This window comes from Drosophila serrata, unplaced genomic scaffold, assembly GCF_035046125.1.
Source record: "Drosophila serrata isolate PLE 108 unplaced genomic scaffold, ASM3504612v1 contig_382, whole genome shotgun sequence".
Classification (NCBI taxonomy): domain Eukaryota; kingdom Metazoa; phylum Arthropoda; class Insecta; order Diptera; family Drosophilidae; genus Drosophila; species Drosophila serrata.
Window position 1 is genome coordinate 9,776,035 of NW_028257280.1, and position 19,272 is coordinate 9,795,306.

A 19,272-nucleotide genomic window follows, 5' to 3' on the forward strand; every position below is an offset into this window, starting at 1 on the left:
GCACATTCGTTCGATGGCAACGGTTTGGATAACAGGCGCGCGCTTTGTTTTATTATCCACATTATCAGCGGCATTATTGTTATTATTGGCCCTCAGCTCTGCAAACGGCAACAATCGCCCACGCGTCCGCCCGTGAATGCCGCGCGGAAAAACCGCTTTCCACGACTACTTCAATCAGCGAATCTCTCAAAATCGCCCGCGCTCGTTCGGTCAGCAGCCAATAAAAACTAATAAAAATCAACATAATAACAATAATAATAATAACAATAATAATAATAATAATAATAATAATAATAGTAATTGCAATAACCATAAACGTAATAATAATCGTAACGCTTACGGGCCTTTGATAGTGCCACGGCGAAAAAAACAAACAACAAACAAGTATTCAAATTAATATTGAAATTCCAATTCCGATTCAAATTCGAATTCAATTAACAGCAAAGTGCAATTGGCTAAAAGTACGAAACCAAAACGCAACAAAGTATACGAAACACTTGTGAATCTGCAAATAAAAATTAAAAATAAAAGAAAACAATAGTGCGGCAAAATTAATATTTATTTATTGAATCTGCAAGTTCAATAAAGACTAGTGCTAAGTGGAAAGTGCAATAATTCAAACTAACTTTTACACAACACAATATTTACAAAGCTTAATCGAAGCCCTTAAACTTTTGAAAAATATTTTTAAATATACAACAGTGCTACGAATAAAAATAAAGTTTAATATCCAATTGGTTCTTGAGGAAATTTTACAAAATATATACAACAAAAAACGTATTCAAGATTGAGAGCATAACTGAATTAAATTAAAGAAACAAACAATTGAATAATTAAATTAAAATATTTACAAACTATTCTACAAAAAAATTTTGGAAAATTATCTACAAAGTTAAGGCGAAAATATTTTAAAGAAAAATCTCAAAAAATCCAGAAGAGCGGGAAATATTTCCCTTATAATTAAAAATATTTAAAAAATTCGAAACCCAAGACAAATGAGCGCCAAAAACAGCTGAAGAAAGTCCAACCAAAGTCCCCAAAAAAAAGGAACGCAACTCCAGGAGTAATAAATCGTAGAAAAGACAAGAACACCCCCCAAAAGGATTCCCAGCCCGTCTTGGACGGAGCACCGCCAAAATTCTCACCGCCAGCAGCGCAATGAACTCGTACTTTGAGCAGGCCTCCGGCTTCTATGGTCATCCGCACCAGGCCACCGGCATGGCGATGGGCAGCGGTGGCCATCACGATCAGACGGCCAGTGCGGCGGCGGCTGCGTATCGGGGATTCCCCCTTAGCCTCGGAATGAGTCCGTATGCCAACCACCATCTGCAGCGCACCACCCAGGACTCACCCTACGATGCCAGCATCACGGCCGCCTGCAATAAGATCTACGGCGATGGTGCCGGTGCCTACAAACAGGATTGCCTGAACATTAAGGCCGATACGGTTAATGGCTATAAGGATATATGGAACACGGGCGGTGGCTCCAATGGCGGCGGAGGCGGGGGCGGCGGCACAGGTGGCGGCGGAGCGGGAACAGGTGCCGGTGGCAACGGGGCCAACGGTGGCAACACACAGGCCAATGGCCAGAATAATCCAGCGGGCGGTATGCCCGTCCGCCCCTCCGCCTGCACACCCGATTCCCGCGTGGGCGGCTACTTGGACACGTCGGGCGGCAGTCCCGTTAGCCATCGGGGCGGCAGCGCCGGCGGCAATGTGAGCGTCAGCGGTGGCAATGGAGGCAACGGCGGCGGTGGCGTCCAGAGTGGCGTCGGTGTGGGCGTGGGCGTGGCGGGAGCGGGCACCGCCTGGAACGCCAACTGTACCATCTCGGGCGCAGCAGCCGCACAGACGGCGGCCGCCAGCAGTTTACACCAGGCCAGCAATCACACATTCTACCCCTGGATGGCTATCGCAGGTGAGTGTCCTGAAGATCCGACCAAAAGTGAGTGTCCACTGCAGCACAAGTCCACTTAAAGTCCCTAATATAGAATCCTTCTAAGCAAACAAATACCTTTTTGGCCTATTGATTGAATTCGATTTTTATGTTGAGCCAGAAGACAAGAACTTAAAAAATTTGTTTTTAAATTTCTCGAATATATGTTATTTATTATATATTTTTACAACTAAAAAACTTTATGTTTTAATTAACTATAATAAAAATAAATGATTATGAAATAACATGATACAAAGTGTTTACCTATTTCTTTCAAAGAATCTTTTAAATATTTTCTTGAAATGCCAAAATTTTTAAACTTTGTATTAACTTACAAAGAATAATAACACTTGTAAATAACTATATACGTTGCATATTTATTCATCAATTTATCTGAACATTTGAAATTTATTCTTAATGATATATTCATGTTTATAATATTTTAGAATTATTATTATGCCTCTCCTAAAATCGAATTCAATCAAAGAGCCTAAACCTCAAACCAAACCAAAGTTTTGTTGTTTTGCCAATTGTTATCCGAGTGAAATCTAGTATCATAACTCTGATTTTATCGACTTCAGCTAAATCAACAATATTAAGTCTGACTAATTAGTGTTTCTTTTGATAAACAGATAAAGTCAACAAATAATAAGGAAGTAATACATAAACTTAAATCGAAGAAGATCCAATTACCACTTTCCACTTTTTTATGAACTAAGTGTCGTATACTTAATTTAATAAATTCAAAAATATTTTTGAAGCCTCTCTCATCTTGTATATGTGTCTCAAGATATTTAAAAATATTTTCTTTTACAAATACCTATTTGAAAAAAAATATTTTTTCTAGATCAATCTTAGAAATGTGACATGTTTTTAAGAATTTATGAAGTGTTAACATGAATACTTAAAAGCACAAAATCTATAAACAAGTATTTATACAAACATCAAGATTTATCTAAAGCAAAAATTTTATATTATACAAGTCATGCTTTTAGATTAATTAAAAATTTAAACAAGTAACCAGAAATACGAAAATTTCCATCATCATCATTATTAGCTCTACAATGTTTCCTTTTGGCCAAGTGCAAATTATTTTCCACTTATTCTATTTAAAGCCAATCGGCGGATAGTTTATTCGCTGGCTTGCAATTTAAGCGATTTAATCACTCTAAGCAAGATCAGAGAGCTTGGAGCCATAAACAAGATGGAAAACTGGCTTCCACCTGTGTGTGTGTGTGTGTGTGTGTGTAGCTTGAAGCGGTCTCCTTTAACCGGCTGCCTCATAATTTCCAACACTTTGTTTACTAATTTTTGTCACCTTTTGCCTTTAATGATGCTCGGCGGTAATTGTTGCAACGCTCTGGCAGACCAAGTGAGCTGCAATTTGTGCAACAAGGAGCGTGAATTATGGCATGCGGCTGAAAAGGGCTGCGAAATAGGAGAATATAGCAGGAAAACGCCAGCAAAAGGCAACAGGATGAGAATCCTTTCAGGACACACACTGCGCGCAGAAGTCGCGCTTATTACGGTTAACTACGCCATTATGTAATTACGTTACAGCACCTCGCCCCGGTTGCCTTTTTCCCTGGCTTTTATTTTTTTCGTTTTTTTTTTGTAGCCACCAACCGAGCGAGGCGAACGGCTTGAGACTTGGCTACGAGATTGCAGTTTGGGCCAAGAACAATGCCACTGAACAGGGCCAGGAGTAGGTCAGCCGAAGGAGGTCTAGATCGAACATAAATTGCTCGAAACTAGGCACTGAGAAAATGTTGCTGAACAAATATTAAGAAGGCAATAAAGTTGTATATAGGAAAAGAATTATTTTCTTTTTAATATACTCTTCATTGAAATCCTTGTATTTATTTAAATTATTTCCTTTTAATATCTTAGAAAGTGTAATGATTTTTTGCGAGTGCATTGCTCAGAATACCCTTTCAAAAATCAATCAAATTTCACTTATAGCCAACGCCGAAAGCTGGTTAAAAAACAATTAAAGTTGAACTAAATTCAAGAGCCTTGCGACAGGTTTTCCCCTCATCGATTCCATCGATTCAACGAGATGATCGGCATAATGAAATTTATGCGCTGGGCCAGGCCCAAAACCGAAGTGTTGGTGATGAATTGGCCAAGGCAAAAGATATGGCCAACAAACCCTCAATACAGGGTGTCCTTTTATAACACTCTCGAGTGTAACAGGCAAACTCTCAGAGCTAAGACACTCTAAAAAAGAAACATCACCCTTCCAATGAGTCTTAGAAATTCTAACAAATTCTTACCTGAAGATTATGGAAACCAATCTTACCTGAATCTACCTTTTTAATATGTTTCTTATAAGAAAACGAGATGAGCTGCTCATTTACGATATTCGATCAGAGTGAGTTGAGTTTTGCGTGCAAAGACAGGAAACCGTGAACTTGGAACTTGTATAATCTGGGAATGGGAATCTACAAGTCATTAGGTTTATATAGTATTATTCTTTCTTATCGCCATCATTGCTATTTGTCAAGTGATATCGCCGTTTTGATTTACTCGCAAATATAATTTAATTTTAAGCGATTTGCTCTGAGCAAACTGATTAAATCTGTGGAAGGCAACGGAAAATCAAGTCATAAATAAATCGGCGCACACTTCCAGCGATCATCGATCATTTGCCGCTGATCCGAGGCCCGAAATGCAAACCAAATTCAATTTTTATCGTATCTAAACATGGCTTCACATTTGAAAAACCCACATCAGAGGGTTTCTTTTTTTTCTCTTTTTGGTTGTGGTGTTGGCGTTGGTCGATATGTTGTTTGAATGCTGTTCTTGGCTGTGTGTGGTGTGTGTTGGGTGCTGTGCGGAGCATTAAATCATTGTCCTGAAGGCTTTTAAGTCATTATCGATAAATTTCAACATAAATTCGTAAATTTGCTTTATTTGCCTGGGCCGGTGTGTGAGGTTAACGTCGGTGAAGTGCTTTATGGCCGCGTTCTGTTTGGGTGTCCAAAAGTTTTGTTGGCCGCCTAATTTTGGCCAAAAAGAACAGCAAGAAATATATTTTAAAATATTTAAACTCTGAATAAAACTATCTTAAATATAAATTTGATATTTGGAAATAATTAAATTATATTTTTGTTAAGCAAAATTATATTTTTATTACAAGTTTCAGATGTTAAACTTATTTCAAAGTATGCATAACTCTTCGAAAAAAGAAAGAAGTTTAAGTGAATCATTTCCTTCACAATCCTGTTCAAAATTATCTTAAAATATTTATATTATTTTATAAATATCATGAAAATTCATTCGTTTTTCTCAGTGCATCTGTAGATTCACCATAAAAGATAGATTTCCTGCGGCTTGTTCTCATTTTTTTTGTTCCACAATGACCTTGAGAAATGGCAAAACTGGCAATTGACACGTATCGAGCAATCATAATTCATATTTGCCGCAGTTCCCAAAAGCAGGACTCCCTCATGCTGTGACGTAATTATCAGGATGCCTTATATCCTTGCAACTACCTGAAATTGTGAAGAGCACGTATATACAGATCCTTGGCAAGGTCAATGGTTTTATGGCATCTTTAGACGTTTTGCAATATTCAGTTCAAATGTCAGGCAACATGCGATTAATTGCACTTAAAAATAATTCGTTAGGGAGGAAGTGCAAACTGCATTGATTATGTAAATGGCAAAGTGCAAGGGAAACACACACAGGAAAGCATTTCAACGCGCGCTTTTAATCATTTTTCTCTCCTCGAAACGCAAAATGCAAAATCAAAAGGCAAATCAAAACACAATTTCTGTGGCGGATGCTAGGGATGCCCCTCTACGGTTTCCCTCTTCCAATCGATTCTTTTCTTTTTTTTTTTGTTTTATTTTTTTTGGGGATTGGTTTTCGGGTTCTGGGGCAGCAGCTTCTTGCATTTTTTTAATGTATTTTTAAATAAGGAATTTAATAAGCACCTTGGCGGTCCTCAAGTCGTTGGACTCGGACTGCGACTGCGGCTGCCAGTCGAGACCAAAAGTTGCAAGACGTCGACGTCGACAACGACGACAACACAAAGTGGCCCAGACACATGGCCAGCAACACACAAAAAAAAATAATAATAAAAAAATATCTACCTTGAGGAGCTGCAGGGCGAAGAGCAATTTTGGATTTTTCCCTCGTGCTTTTTTTCGAAGAGTTGCAATGGGCAAATCTTGAAGTTCTTGCCAAAAATTTTAAGAAATTATTCAGAAAAATATTGAGAAGATTTTTGAAATGAAAAATGATTCAAGAAAATGTTTCGGAAACAACTTATATTTTTAATATCCATGAATTAATAAAACCCCTTCAATATTAGTTCTTAATCAAAGTATAAAATGTTGTACAAATGTTACTAATTTTATGTTAGATTTGATAAGACTTTTCCTAAAAATACACATTAAGTCTATATATTTTCTTTGTTTCGAAATGTGTATTTATTACTTTGTTATTAAGTACAATCTAATAATGAATAAAATATATTACTTAAAAGCAAATATATAAGTTTTATGGGCCATTAATGAATATATAAAATATTAGTGGCGCCAAGCTATAATCATAATGCCCCTAATAAAACGTATAAGCCAATTAGTTTTCATTTAATTTGGATTAACGTAAATAATAACTATCTGTAACTAGAAAATAAACGAATATATATACTATATACAAAATATATATAGTTCGTATATTATTATAGTAGAATCGATTAATGATAAGGTATAATTACAGTGCTGTAGGCTTCTTCCGCATTGTGACATTCACGTAATCGATCATCTGTTTAACATACAAATGTCATGTGAACAAGCAGTTATTATTATTAATTATTAATATTATTTTTGCTGGGCCCCACTGTGCTCGCATACGTCTTTTCTTAGCCAGTTGCAAAATCATGTTTTAAGGTGTTTTTGATACCTAATAAAAACAACAACGCGGCCAGGAAGGAGCAAGCAGCCATGCCAAAAAAAAGGGACAAGGGTCGTGAGTTTCATAGGAAGGAGGGGAAATTATGGGGGAGTATGGGAATATATATATATGTATATATCAGACGTTAGTGACCGTAGTGCTCCCTTACCTTAACCCTTTGCTGGCTACGTCATAGCCATTGCCACTTGGAAGACGCCAACTTCGTTGCTTCGACGCTCAACGGCGTGTTTATTATAAAACAACAAATCATTCATTATAACCACTTGTGTGTGTGTGTCTGTATGGGAAAGTGGCGTAAACATGAAAAGAAACACACACAAACACACACACATGGCACACAATTCCATGTTGTTTCCGATAATATGCATATTTGCGTATTATTTTGATTTTAATAATGATTTATTTATTATTAATAATTCATTGGTGGTGGCCTCTTGCCGGGATTGGTATGGGGGATCTGATCAGATCGGATCGGTTTGTAGCGACCTGATTGCGATCTGATCCCAGATTCTCCTCACAGAGTGCAAAAGCTGACTCTCATCTCACCTGGGCTTTAGCCTCGGATATATACATGTATATAACTTGTGTAACAACAACGAACTAGTAGGAAACGCATATTATAATGAGCTTCAATTAAGATAGAAATCTTAAAGACTAAAAAGACAAAGATTTATGGGTTCACAATTGTCCAGCAGACTGGCTTCAGGTTGTTCAGGCATTAGAAAATACACGGGGAAAATATAATAAATATAATACTACATATATTATAAATAGGATTTGGAAGAAACATATATTATAAAAGTATTTAATGGGTTGTAAATTTATATATAAATATCTAAATTGTTGAAATCAAACCCATTCCTTGCTTAAATTTTAGCTTGAACAGCATTTAATCATTTATTACTTATTAATAATAAAATACTGAATATTTTTTAAAACAATATTTACCTGTTTAGTACCATTTTCTCTCTGTGTACCCAGCTACTACACATGCTTCGTGATCGCATAATGAGTGCTACCCAAGACTCTAGTCATTAAGCATATTTCTCGACTCTCCACACCATTTAAAATGTTTCAGAATATTATATATGAATGGAGGTATTTAACACTGGTGTTTCGCATAATATTTCAAACTAGTTTCTACTACCCACTTCTTTTTTTATTTTGTGGAAAATTAAGGGCATTTTGAATTCGTTGCGACCTCTTCTTTTGTGAGCCTGTTTTTTTGCCGGCAACCATTGATTTACGAGATCTGCCTTGGTCAAAATGTGGGTAACTGTTACCAACCATATTTTTTCGTTGTTGGGTCATCGATTGGTATATATATATATATATATACTATACTCTGTATACTATAATTTATAGATTACTAGTTTGATTTATCATCTGGCTGCACTGTGAACTTGGTCAGAACTTGGTATCCTAGGTTCCTTTTAGGGCCACATTAATGTCAATTTAATGTTTCCTTAATGACTTCTTCTGCTTGGGCCACAAACTTCACGGTGCTGTTGTGTTATCAGTTTGGTCTGGTCAAAACTGAGTGAGGGGGGAAAACTGGGAAAGTGTTTATGCTAAATAGCTAACGAGTTTTCCACTCGAAAGTGAAGCTGTCCGGTGGCCAAGTTGAGTTGCGTTGCATTCAAAGTTCCGATTCCGATTCGGAATCCGAATCCGAGTCTGAATGCCACATGCTTGGCGTCTATTTATTTGGGTCGGCAATTAAGATTTATATCAGCCCCTTTGATGGGGCAATAAAAGGCCAAAGACGCCGCTGCAGCAGCAGCCGGCAAATGTTCTCTTTCTCTTGGAGAATTTTCCTTCCCCCCCTGGAAATTTTTCTCAGACACTCTCTATATATTCTCTCTCTTCCTCTCATTTATGCGGCTGGCGGCTAATCCTCCCGCAAAAGCGAGGCGTGCGCCGCCTTAAAGAGTCATAAAAATCATTTTCTCCCCCAACCCTCCAGGAAAAGCAGAAGAAGGTGTGAAAATCCAGCAAAGCGAGGGGTGGTGGGTTTTTTTTTTTTATTTTTTCCCCCTTAGTTTTTCCAGGGGGCAACCGCAAACTAAATGTTTAATTTTTACAAGTCGCGTCGCATGTAAACAGCATCACCCCGCTGCCAGCCATTTGTTTGAATTTGTCTAAAGTGGCTCTGGCCCTGCGCTTTTCCTTTGTTTCTCTCTGTTTTTCTTTCATAATTTTCAACTGCAAATACAAAATAATAAGAAAAATAATAATCGACCAAAAAAGAAACCCTTCATAGTTTTTTGGCAATTTTCGTTTTCTTTTTAATTTGATATTTTCTTTGTTTGTATCTTTTCGGTCTTGGTCTCTGGGCCTGGTCTCGACTATGGTAGTATCTGCTCTTTGTGTGTGCTTCCTGAAAATTACGTTTACTCAGGCGCCAGGCGCGCATATTTAAATACACACGTGTTTTATCGCTGCCATTAAATCATATTTTTATACTTTTACCTTTTGCTACTACCGCCACCCGCCCCCACTTTTTCGAGGCGTTGGCATTCCGGATTGTTTACATTTTGCACTTTCATGGCATAAACAAAGTCCCGGCGACGCTAAATATCGTGAAAAAAAAGGCGAGACATCCAGCAAAAGGCAAAAGCGATAGAAACTGGAGATAATGCCATGTCCATGAATCAGTCTGAGTGCGATTGATAGCCTCTAGTTCAAACTTTGGAAGACTCTCGTAGTGCCAGACGAATTATCAAGAGCAAATCGAGTGCTCTTTCGAGAATACTGAGTACAGAGAAATATTAGTCTTTTAAAATGGGAATTTTAAATATTTTAAACTGATTAGGGAAAGGAATTTAGGTAGGGGAATCACATTATTATTTATGGTGTATATATTGCACAGAACCAGCCTTTCTTAGGGATAATAAGTAGCAGTTTTCGAGCAAGGAGATTAGTAATTGGTGTTATAAGATTCACAAATCATCATATTACATTTACAAAATAAAAATATAACTTACTCTTCAAGTTTACAACTGAATTATGGGATCAAATCGGAAACAGAGAATAATTAAGCTAAAAAATTTCACATTCTTTGAAAGGATATTTTTATATAAAAATTTTTTCGACAAATCAATGCTTAAAAACTCATAGCTCAGCCAAAAAGGCATTAAATTGAATTCAGAAATGGCTCGTATGTTAGATTTTATAAAGTTAATAAATCTGCATACTCAATTTTACATTATAAAAAATTCAACATTTTGCATATTTTTTTAAATTTTAACGATGCAAACGATTATAAAATGTTCAAATTTCGAAAAAAAAAAAAATATATATATTTTTTGGCCGAACATAGCTAAATTGATTCTTGCTGATCAAGAATATATATAATATATAGGCTCGGAAATGATTCCTTCACTGTGTTTTAGACTTTTGAATAAAAGTAGAATACTCTGCAAGGTTATAATAATATAAGAAAAATAAAGTTAATAGATGGTTAAACTAGGACAAAATGCTGAGTAATTGTTCTTTAGAACATTATTATAGAAAGATAAATAAGTAAATTTACTTAGAAACCAATACTCCGATACTAAATTTCATTAAAAAAAAAAACAGAATACAAATAAAGTAGACCGAAGAGTAAACAACGATAAGTTCATGAATTATTCTTTAGTTCCATAAAAATATTATTATAATCAAAATAATAACTGAATTTAAATAAGAACAAATAATTCAAGAATATATAAATATATGAATGGTAATTTTTTAACCTTTTTATAGATTTTTTCTCATAGTTATATCCCTTTAAATACCCATGAAAACAACAAATCTTTGGTTGGCAAATCTCTCCCCATACACACACACACACACTCAGGCTCCTTAACACGTGCGGCTGCTTAACCCCATAAAGCCCCACGTGTAAACCCCCTCCCTGTACTCCCATATCCCACATCCATCTGCATCTCAGGGATCTGCAGAGATCTCTCGAGAGCAAAACAATTTTGATTCCACATTTTTTAAACGTTTTCTTCTCTCTGCTTTGGCTTGCATTTTCAGGTAAGATAAGATCTGATTTAACACAATACGGCGGCATATCAACAGACATGGGTAAGAAAATTTCCACTTTTATTTCGTTACATTATTCGCTCTTAAGTTTTCGAACAAATTAAAAAAAAATACTAGAGTGTAGAGAGTATTGAGCAGGTCTACTAATCCCTACTAAGACCCAAGATTACTAATCACGTGGCGGTGTCGGTGTTTTGATACCCTAGCATATATTAAAGGTGGCGGTGGAAAAATTTATGTACTCGCAGAAGGCGGGGCTGTGGGTGGGCCGGGAAAACCTGGGGGCCGCGTGTGGAAATGATTGATTCACTGTCCCATGATTACGCTCCGGCTAAGAGCTCGCCATGTTCGGAGTTACCTGCTCACTGCTGGCAATTAATATTAAACATGGCAATTCAATTGGCCAACAAACACGCACTGCAAGGGGGAGGGAGGAGACCAGGAGATGGGGGATCTTGGCCAGGTTGTAGGCCTCGTTGAAACGGCTCCCTTTTTCCCTATCAGAAATCGCGCTATCAGCTTTTGTTCCCGCTGCCGACCGAGCAGGCAAAATGCGTGTGTCTGCTCTTTTTTTTAACTATATACCCTGCCAAATGGGGATTATGGTAGATTAACTGAGTATATAGTAAAGTGATCCTTATAAAATCTTGAAGTCAGGTCACATTTAAAAATTTCAGATGTGTTTACTTTAAGTTACTATTGTTGAAAAAGATGATCACTCTGTGCCTTCGTTGCTGTATATAATCTTTTGGTCACACTAGGCCCATTAGATTATTTAGAAATTGTGGAAAACATTAAAAAAAATATATTAAAAAGAGCATAAAAATAAACTTTCAAAGATACTAAGCCTCAGATTAATTCTGCATTCACTTTAAAAGTACTAAGCATTTAAGACTGATACATTCTGTTGAGTTGAAATATTTTTTAAAATCATTTAAAACCCAAATACTCCTTCTGCTCTTTAATGACATAATGTAAGTGTATTTAAAATTCGTTTAAAACCTTCTTCTACGATATTCACCGCCGAACGCGAACATCAAAGCCCCCAGAGCCACTGAAGGCGTTTATTTCAGCCTGTTGTTTGGGACCTTTTTGATGCGAGGTTATCAATCAGTCTTGTCTCGCGCAGCTACTTCTTAAAATCCAATTACACACGTGAACAAGGAGGAAACTGGGGGATAGGAGAAGACTCTGGAGGGGAACTGGGATCTGATCAGGCGCGGGTCTTGTGGAGCTTCCTTTTTTTGTTGTTTTTAGTGCTTTTTTCAGGGCAGGCCACTCAAATTACATACATTGTTGCCGGCGCATTGAGGCGCAAAATTGTGGGTCCATCAACGAAGCCAAAGCCACCCAGATTCAGATGCTGCTGTGGACTCCGGACTCTGGCTACTTGGCTCCCACTTATTATTTATATACAATTGATAATCTTGTGCAAATCGGTAGCTAAATATTGGCACAGGCGCAACAAGTGGGCACAGCCAAGAAGCAGTTGGTGATCAGCTATCCGAGATTCAAGATCCACGATCCAGGTGCACAGGGAGAAATATTTATTAAGGGGTTAAGAACCAAGGAATAACTTAAGAGAATCAGCAAAATTTAATTAGGTACTTAAAATCCCTTATCTTTGCAAAGGTATTTCACTTACAACCTTCCATCAATGCTTCTCCAAGTTAATTTAAATTAAGTTAAAGTTACATCATATTTCTTGAAGTGCATCAGCACTTTTGGCACTCTTCGATAAGCCGCGATAAGCCCAGCTACTGGCTGCGGATTATGGCCGGCACTTAAGGGAGGAGAGGGGTCTTGGCCAGGAGGACTCCACCACAGACACTCTACACTCTTCCGGCTCCGCTGACATTGAAGGCCGGCGCATTTTGGTCCGAACCCGCAAGAGATAATTAAATAGCGGCCTTAATAGAATTAAATGCCGTGTTTGCATTTCAAAAATCCGCAACGTGCCAAAATGCAATGGCCAACGGGCTGACGCCCCCTATTCCCTGGCTTTTTACCTGAATGGTAAAGCCAGGTGGATGGTTGTTGCCAGTGCAAAGTAAAAACAAAAAATGTCAATTTGGACAAGTTTTGATAATTGCTGGTAACCATGTGTGTGTGTGTTGTGTGTGTGTGTGGCTACTGTGCGGCACGCTGCACGTTGCATGTGGCCATGTTGCATGTAGCATGTTGCAGTTAATAATTATTGAAATGTGCGGCCGGCCAGGAGTTGTGCTATGCTCCTTGCGCTTCCTGTAGGGCTTCCTCCAAATGCACTTGGAAAAAAAGAGTCCTTAAAAGCCAGGTCCCTACATTTTAGGACTTATAGAAATATATTCTGTATAAATTAACCTTTTTTATAGACAGTAAATATGTATGTTTTTTATATCTTCAAATTTCCGTTTTTGGCTAACAACTTTCTCTGAGTGTCTCTGTCCGTCAGTGGCTGCATGCTTCGTTACCTTTTAGCCTGGCCAAAAGGCTAACAATGCTTGCATTTTCCCACCTTTTTCACATAACTTTTTCTCTCTCTCTTTCTCCCGCTCTGTTTTTGTTTTCCTCTCTGCTGTTTTTTAGGGTGTTTTTTTTTGTGTGTTGTTGCTTTGTTTGCTGCTGCTGCTGCTTCTGGTGGCAGGGTAAACAAGTCGGCCACTTGGCCAACTCGTTACTTCCCGCCAACTTCAGCCAACCCCCTTTTGCACATACATACACATGTCGATTGGCGATGTCGAAGTTGTTACCACTTTGGACGCGCGGTTCGGCCCCCCTGACGGGCTTCAGACACCGGGCACCGGCAGCAGGAACCCCTGTAATAAATTCATATTCAAATTGTTAATTGAATATTATTTGTTAAATTTGCAAGCATTAAATGTAAATGTCAGCGGCGGATGTCCGACGCTGGGAAAGGCAGGGGGGCGTGGCCAGTCGGGGGCGAGTGCGAATGTGAGAGTTCCTCTTGTTGTATAATTTCGCAATTTTGCAGCACGGTATTCACTTTTAATTGAATTTATGCGATTTTAATAGGAGCAAGTTTTGCTTATCAAGGGGATTGATTTAAGGGGATGATAAGTCGATTTAAGTAAGATATGAAATAGGAAAATTAAAGGATACCTGTTTCATATAATTTAATTTTAAAGAGTCTTCCTTTTTGGCTGTCTGTTAGATCGATCAGAAACTCGGTCACTGTTCCGATGACCTCAAAAAAAATCGTAAGCAAATATTCGGAAACACAACCCAAAAATGAAAACCCCAAAAGCAACTGAAACAAACACCGTCCCAGAAGAGTTTTAAAATTCGCAAACAAATGACAAAAAAAAACAGGTGGCAAACAAAAAATTGTGCCAAATACGTATGAGTATTGCGAGTCCTCCGACTGCTGTTCGCTGGTCGTTGTCCTTGTCGTTGTGACTCTGCAATTTCCATAATTCATATTCATAGACATTACACAATGCCGGCAAACCAGAGACAACCGGCAACGGAGAAAGGCGGTCTCGGGGAGAGAAAGGGAAAACCCCGAGTCCAGACAAACAAACGGCAGCACCTGCAATACGGATAAATGTCCGTTCGTCCTTCCAAACAACAACAAAAAAAATAGAAAGAGAAATGCAAAAAAGTATCTGTATCTGTATCTGTGCAGAGTGCAAAAAAATCCAAACATATGCTGGAAACACTGAAAACTGTCGCAGCAAGCTTATGCATAAATTATCCTTATAGAAGAGTTCAGTCACTCATTTGATGAGCTTCAAATCACCAGCAAATTAGGCCAAGTATCTGGCAGATACATTCTCACTCGCATCCGAATCCTCTACATTCGCATTCACATCCTCGTAGCAATTTGATTTTACACACTTCGAAATTATTAACTGGGGAGCACTTTGTGTGTGCGGCAAGTGTAAGTGCTGTAAGTTCATAAAATGGCAACAGGACACTTTCGTTTTTACCGTTGGCATTTGCAGGAGCAGCAGCATCTGGGGGAGGGAAGTATGGAGGGGTGGCTCACAAGGACATGCTCCTGGCATGTGTTGCCAATGGACATCTGGCTCTGGTCAGAGCTGGACGTGTGTGCCGGGGTTTCACAGGTTTCAATTAATGAATTAGTAATTTCGGCTTCATTGCCATAATGAACACTTTGGGGAGGAGTAACAGGGGATGCCGAAAAAAAGGGAGAGTGTGTCCTTGCTAATTATAAGGACTAAAATCAGGTGCAAAATCTAGATAGGGATAAGCCGTAAGGAGATTAGAATGTTATTTAGATAATCAACTGAGGTTAATATATTAACAAGGAATGGATTTGGATGGTTTTAAAAAGGAAACGACTAAAGTTTATATAAAAAACTAAGAAAAAACATTTTTAAAGAATAATAGATGGAAATGTTTGGTTTAAAATAAATAATAATAAAGATACTACTTTAAAAAAATTCCAATTATTATTTTAACCTAAACCTAATAAAAGATTTTAGAAAAACTGAAATATTCCATGAAACAAGAATAGAAATTATCATATATATTCCATTAAATAAATCTAGAAATCATAAAGCAAATATTAGCATTTTATAATGTTTTTAAGCACTAGTTTTTAATGTCCAAGCAAAAGCAAAACTCACAAAGCTTCTTTCCTTGAATTATACTTTTTGAACGCAGTTTGCAATCTTGACCAATTCAAGACAAGATATTGTCACAAAACACCATGTATTTATTTCCACTCTTCAAATAGCACAAAACACTTTCAACTCTGTGATTTCCACTACCAAGAATCCACAATTCACCATATCATTGTGTCATTATATCCATCCATCTCATCCAATGCTTCTATTTGCTGTGCCATCAGGCTAATGATTGGTTACAGTTTGGCCAGAAGCTGAAATGGTAAATGGATCCACCTCCCAAGGGGAGTCAATATTTACTCTTTGAAAACTATATTCCTATGTTTACATGTATCCGGGAACTCCATCCATGCATTTACATTCATATCTTTTTTTATTTTCAACTCCACTCTTTGCACTTTTTCTGCTTCGATTTTGTGAGCTCCGCTGTAGGTATGCAATTAGTCAATTAATTTGAAAATTTATTAACCGCCAAAAACCAATTTGCTCCAGATCGGTGAACCAACCAAAAAATAATAAAAACACAAACACACAAGGTGGAGAAAAAATAAAACCGAAACAGAAACCGATAACAAAAACAAAAGATCGCGAAATGCCGGCGGTAAAGTGACCGCGATTTTGGCCAAGATCACGGCTAAGATACATTCGGAGATCCATGCGAGGCGTTGGTCAGCGGACAAATGGTTGCGGAACTTTCAGCGAGTTAGGGATTTGATTTTGGAAAAAGGAGTCGAAGTCCCGGCTTCATCCCTTTTTCCCCCCTTTTATTATTTTTGTTCTTTTATAAAAATGTTTTTTTTGTGTGTGAAAATGTAGTGCAGATAATTTATGGGCTTGGCGGTTCGGCGGAAGTGCGTGTGTATCTGAGAGATACGAATCACAGAGCGGAGCAGCGGCTACCGATTTTCTAGGTCAAAAAAGCAGAGTCCGCGAAATAAATGACTTTTGTGCATGTCGCGGACTGCCAGACGTCGGCTTGGCTTCAGGCCATAAATTCATTTGTGTTTGAAAAGTGTTTGTTGCCTGAGAATACCATGATTAATAACGCTTGAAATATACAAAAACCTGCTTTTTGGGCGGCCATCATGATCAGCTGATCGGCAGAGACCCGAAAAAAAAAACAAGATCTGAATGCGACATGGCAGTCCAATGTCTGTCTGGCAAATGAAATGGAAAGATCACTACAATCACTTGCAGTTATCATACCTGAGTTTTTCCCACTGATCACCTGTGTGGGTGTGAGCCCATTTTGAAAATTCCTTTGCGAAGAAAAGGTAGAAAAACTCTAGTGATTGCCACCTTATGCTCAGACTCAGCCATCAGTGATCAACGCTTGCTCACCTCACAGGTATGCGCCAGGTTTCTCTCTCTCTCTCTCTATCTAGCTCACTCTTCAAATTCTTCTGCTCTTCGAAGCTCTCTCGCTCACTCTCCCTCTCTCTCTCTCTCTTGCTGCTGCTGCTGCTCACCTGGGCTCACCTGGTGATCGATCATCTTTTGCGCTCAGCCGGTTTTTTTGGTATTAATTTATGTGCTCTCACTGGAGTGAATCTCACCTTTATTCGAATTGGAACTTTTTGGAGCGTAACTCAAGATCGTTTACGATATTCAAGCATTTGAGCATTCATAATTCTGATTAGATGTTGCCAAGAAGTCTGTTATACAGGTAAGATTTACCTGAAGATCTTAGAGAAACACAGATAAGAGATTTAGTTGGGATTAATCGGTCTGGAAGGGAGAATTTTAAAGAAGTTAGCTTGTGAGAGGTGTTAAAAATAAGGAAAGAATTAGTAAGAAATATGAGGTTGTATTTATTAATATAAATTAGTATGAAAAGAGCATTAAATATTAAAAGTTACCACAATTCTAATAAATTGAAATAATGTTATTTGATTAATGAATTGCAATGAATTATTTCAATTTCAAACTATAAGCTTAAACCAGTTAAATGATGTTATGTGTTTAGAGTTTTAATAATGTTAATGTATATAAAATACTATATATATTAAGTTATTTCCTGCCCGAAAATATAAAAACGTTAATTTGAAGCTATGTATGTATAGGATAATTTCTATAGACTCTACTCTTTACCTAAAAACAGAGCTCTCACCAATTTCTAGTTCCTAAAACCCATTTCTAAATAGAACAAACCCCCTCCAAATTGAGCATAAAATCACGTCCTCACTTCCAAGGAAATCCAAGAAAAAGGACCCACCACAGTAATCTCAATCGATGATCTATTAACGAGTGACCATAAAAATTATGCAACTTTCCGTTGCAGCCACAAAATGGATGCCCATTGAGTGAGAATGCCATTTCCCTTTGTCAACGGCAGCCATAAATCTTGAGCATATTAACATGGAAGTGCGATGAAAGTGCCAGCCAAATGTGTCATTGTCAGCTGGGTTTTGGCCAGGAGAGTTGGGTTCAGGGAATGGAAATGGGATTGGAAATCAGACGCCTCTGCGGCTGCCGTAAGCGTGTGGTGTGTATTGACACCTGAGATGGAGGCCAAAAAGAAAGTTAGAGCCCTTCTTCGATCGATAGAATGAACAGGTAGGTAGGTGATTCGATTCGATTCGATTCGATTCGGTTTTAGGCCATAAATCACCCATTCCTGAGGCCTGATAACTGGCCAAAAAGTATTTCTCGGCCTGTTTATCACACCCGATGCATTTTTTGAATGCGCAACTTTGTTGTGCTGTTGTTGTGTGGTGTGTGCCTGTGACACAAAACATGACCAAAATTTTTGGGCGTGAGCTCACAGAAAGAGAGGTTTATATACATATAGAGAAGAGAAAAAGTGAGACAGAGAGAGACTGAGACGGGCAACGTGACAGCGCCCATAAATCTCTGTAACATGACACTTTTGGCAATGGAAATAAAATATGGCATTCGCCGCACCAAAATGTCGCACCAGGCTCCCTTGATTTTTGTTCTGTTTTTATTCTACATTTTCTTTGTTATTAATTTTTTGTTGTGTTATTTTTTTGGCAATGCTTTAAGCTCTTTGACCCACTGTACCTTTGGGTATCGTTCAGCATTCAGCTAATTACAAATGAAATTACAATGGTCACAACTCCGATCCTCGGCTTCGGCGGCTGCTGCTGTTCCTGCGCGCCAGCCAAGTGTCACTTGCCGCTGTCATTTTCGTTTCGTTTTCATGTGTCACTTGGCATGGGTCTAAGCCTACCCCCTTATCACCCTGGACCCTCTTTAGGCCCCTTGGCATGTCCAGTCCTTGTCCTTGTAATAAAGCAAAACGGCTGCGCATGCGCGCACGTCACTCAGCAACAAGGCACTGCGAAAAAAGGGAGAGTATCAAAGGGATTTAATTAATGTTGATGTAAAATAAAATAGTTTTAATATTCTGCATTAAAATTTAAACTTTTTTTGTAATTATTTTTATTTTAAAATTTATTATTTGATTGAAATATTTGAAATGAACTTTGGAAAACATTTCTTGTAGTGCCCTTAAAGTCACAACAAGCGGGCTGCCTCTGTCAGATTTTGTGAGTGTCACTTGGTGTGGCTTTTGTTGCCAGGGCTGCCTGGGTCTTTCGAATACTTGGGATCAGTTCCTCGGGACACAATACACCAAACCAAACCACACCAGACCCGACCAGACTCTTGGGTGTTATCTGTCCCGTCGACCGTCTTCAGTTTCGAGCGTCTTTTCAGTTGCATCTCCAACTCTGTATCCGAATCCGAATCGGTATCCGACTTGGCTCTCTCTGTGGCTCTTGTGTAGTGTACTGTATCTGTATCTGAATTCCAGCAGAA

The 19,272-nt window shown here is 38.2% G+C and overlaps 1 protein-coding gene across 4 annotated transcripts in view; it reads left to right on the forward strand.

Annotated features, from left to right (window-relative positions):
• The window catches only part of Ubx (Ultrabithorax), an 89,344-nt gene continuing 70,072 nt past the window's right edge, over nt 1–19,272 (forward strand). For 2 of the 4 annotated variants that reach the window (XM_020958676.2, XM_020958684.2), the window contains exon 1: nt 1–1,918. In XM_020958676.2, the coding sequence (XP_020814335.1) occupies nt 1,159–1,918 (760 nt within the window). In that variant the 5' untranslated portion in view covers nt 1–1,158. Of the gene's footprint in view, nt 1,946–10,885; nt 10,937–19,272 lie in introns of all 4 variants that reach the window. The other 2 variants (XM_020958658.2, XM_020958666.2) reach the window with 2 other exon arrangements.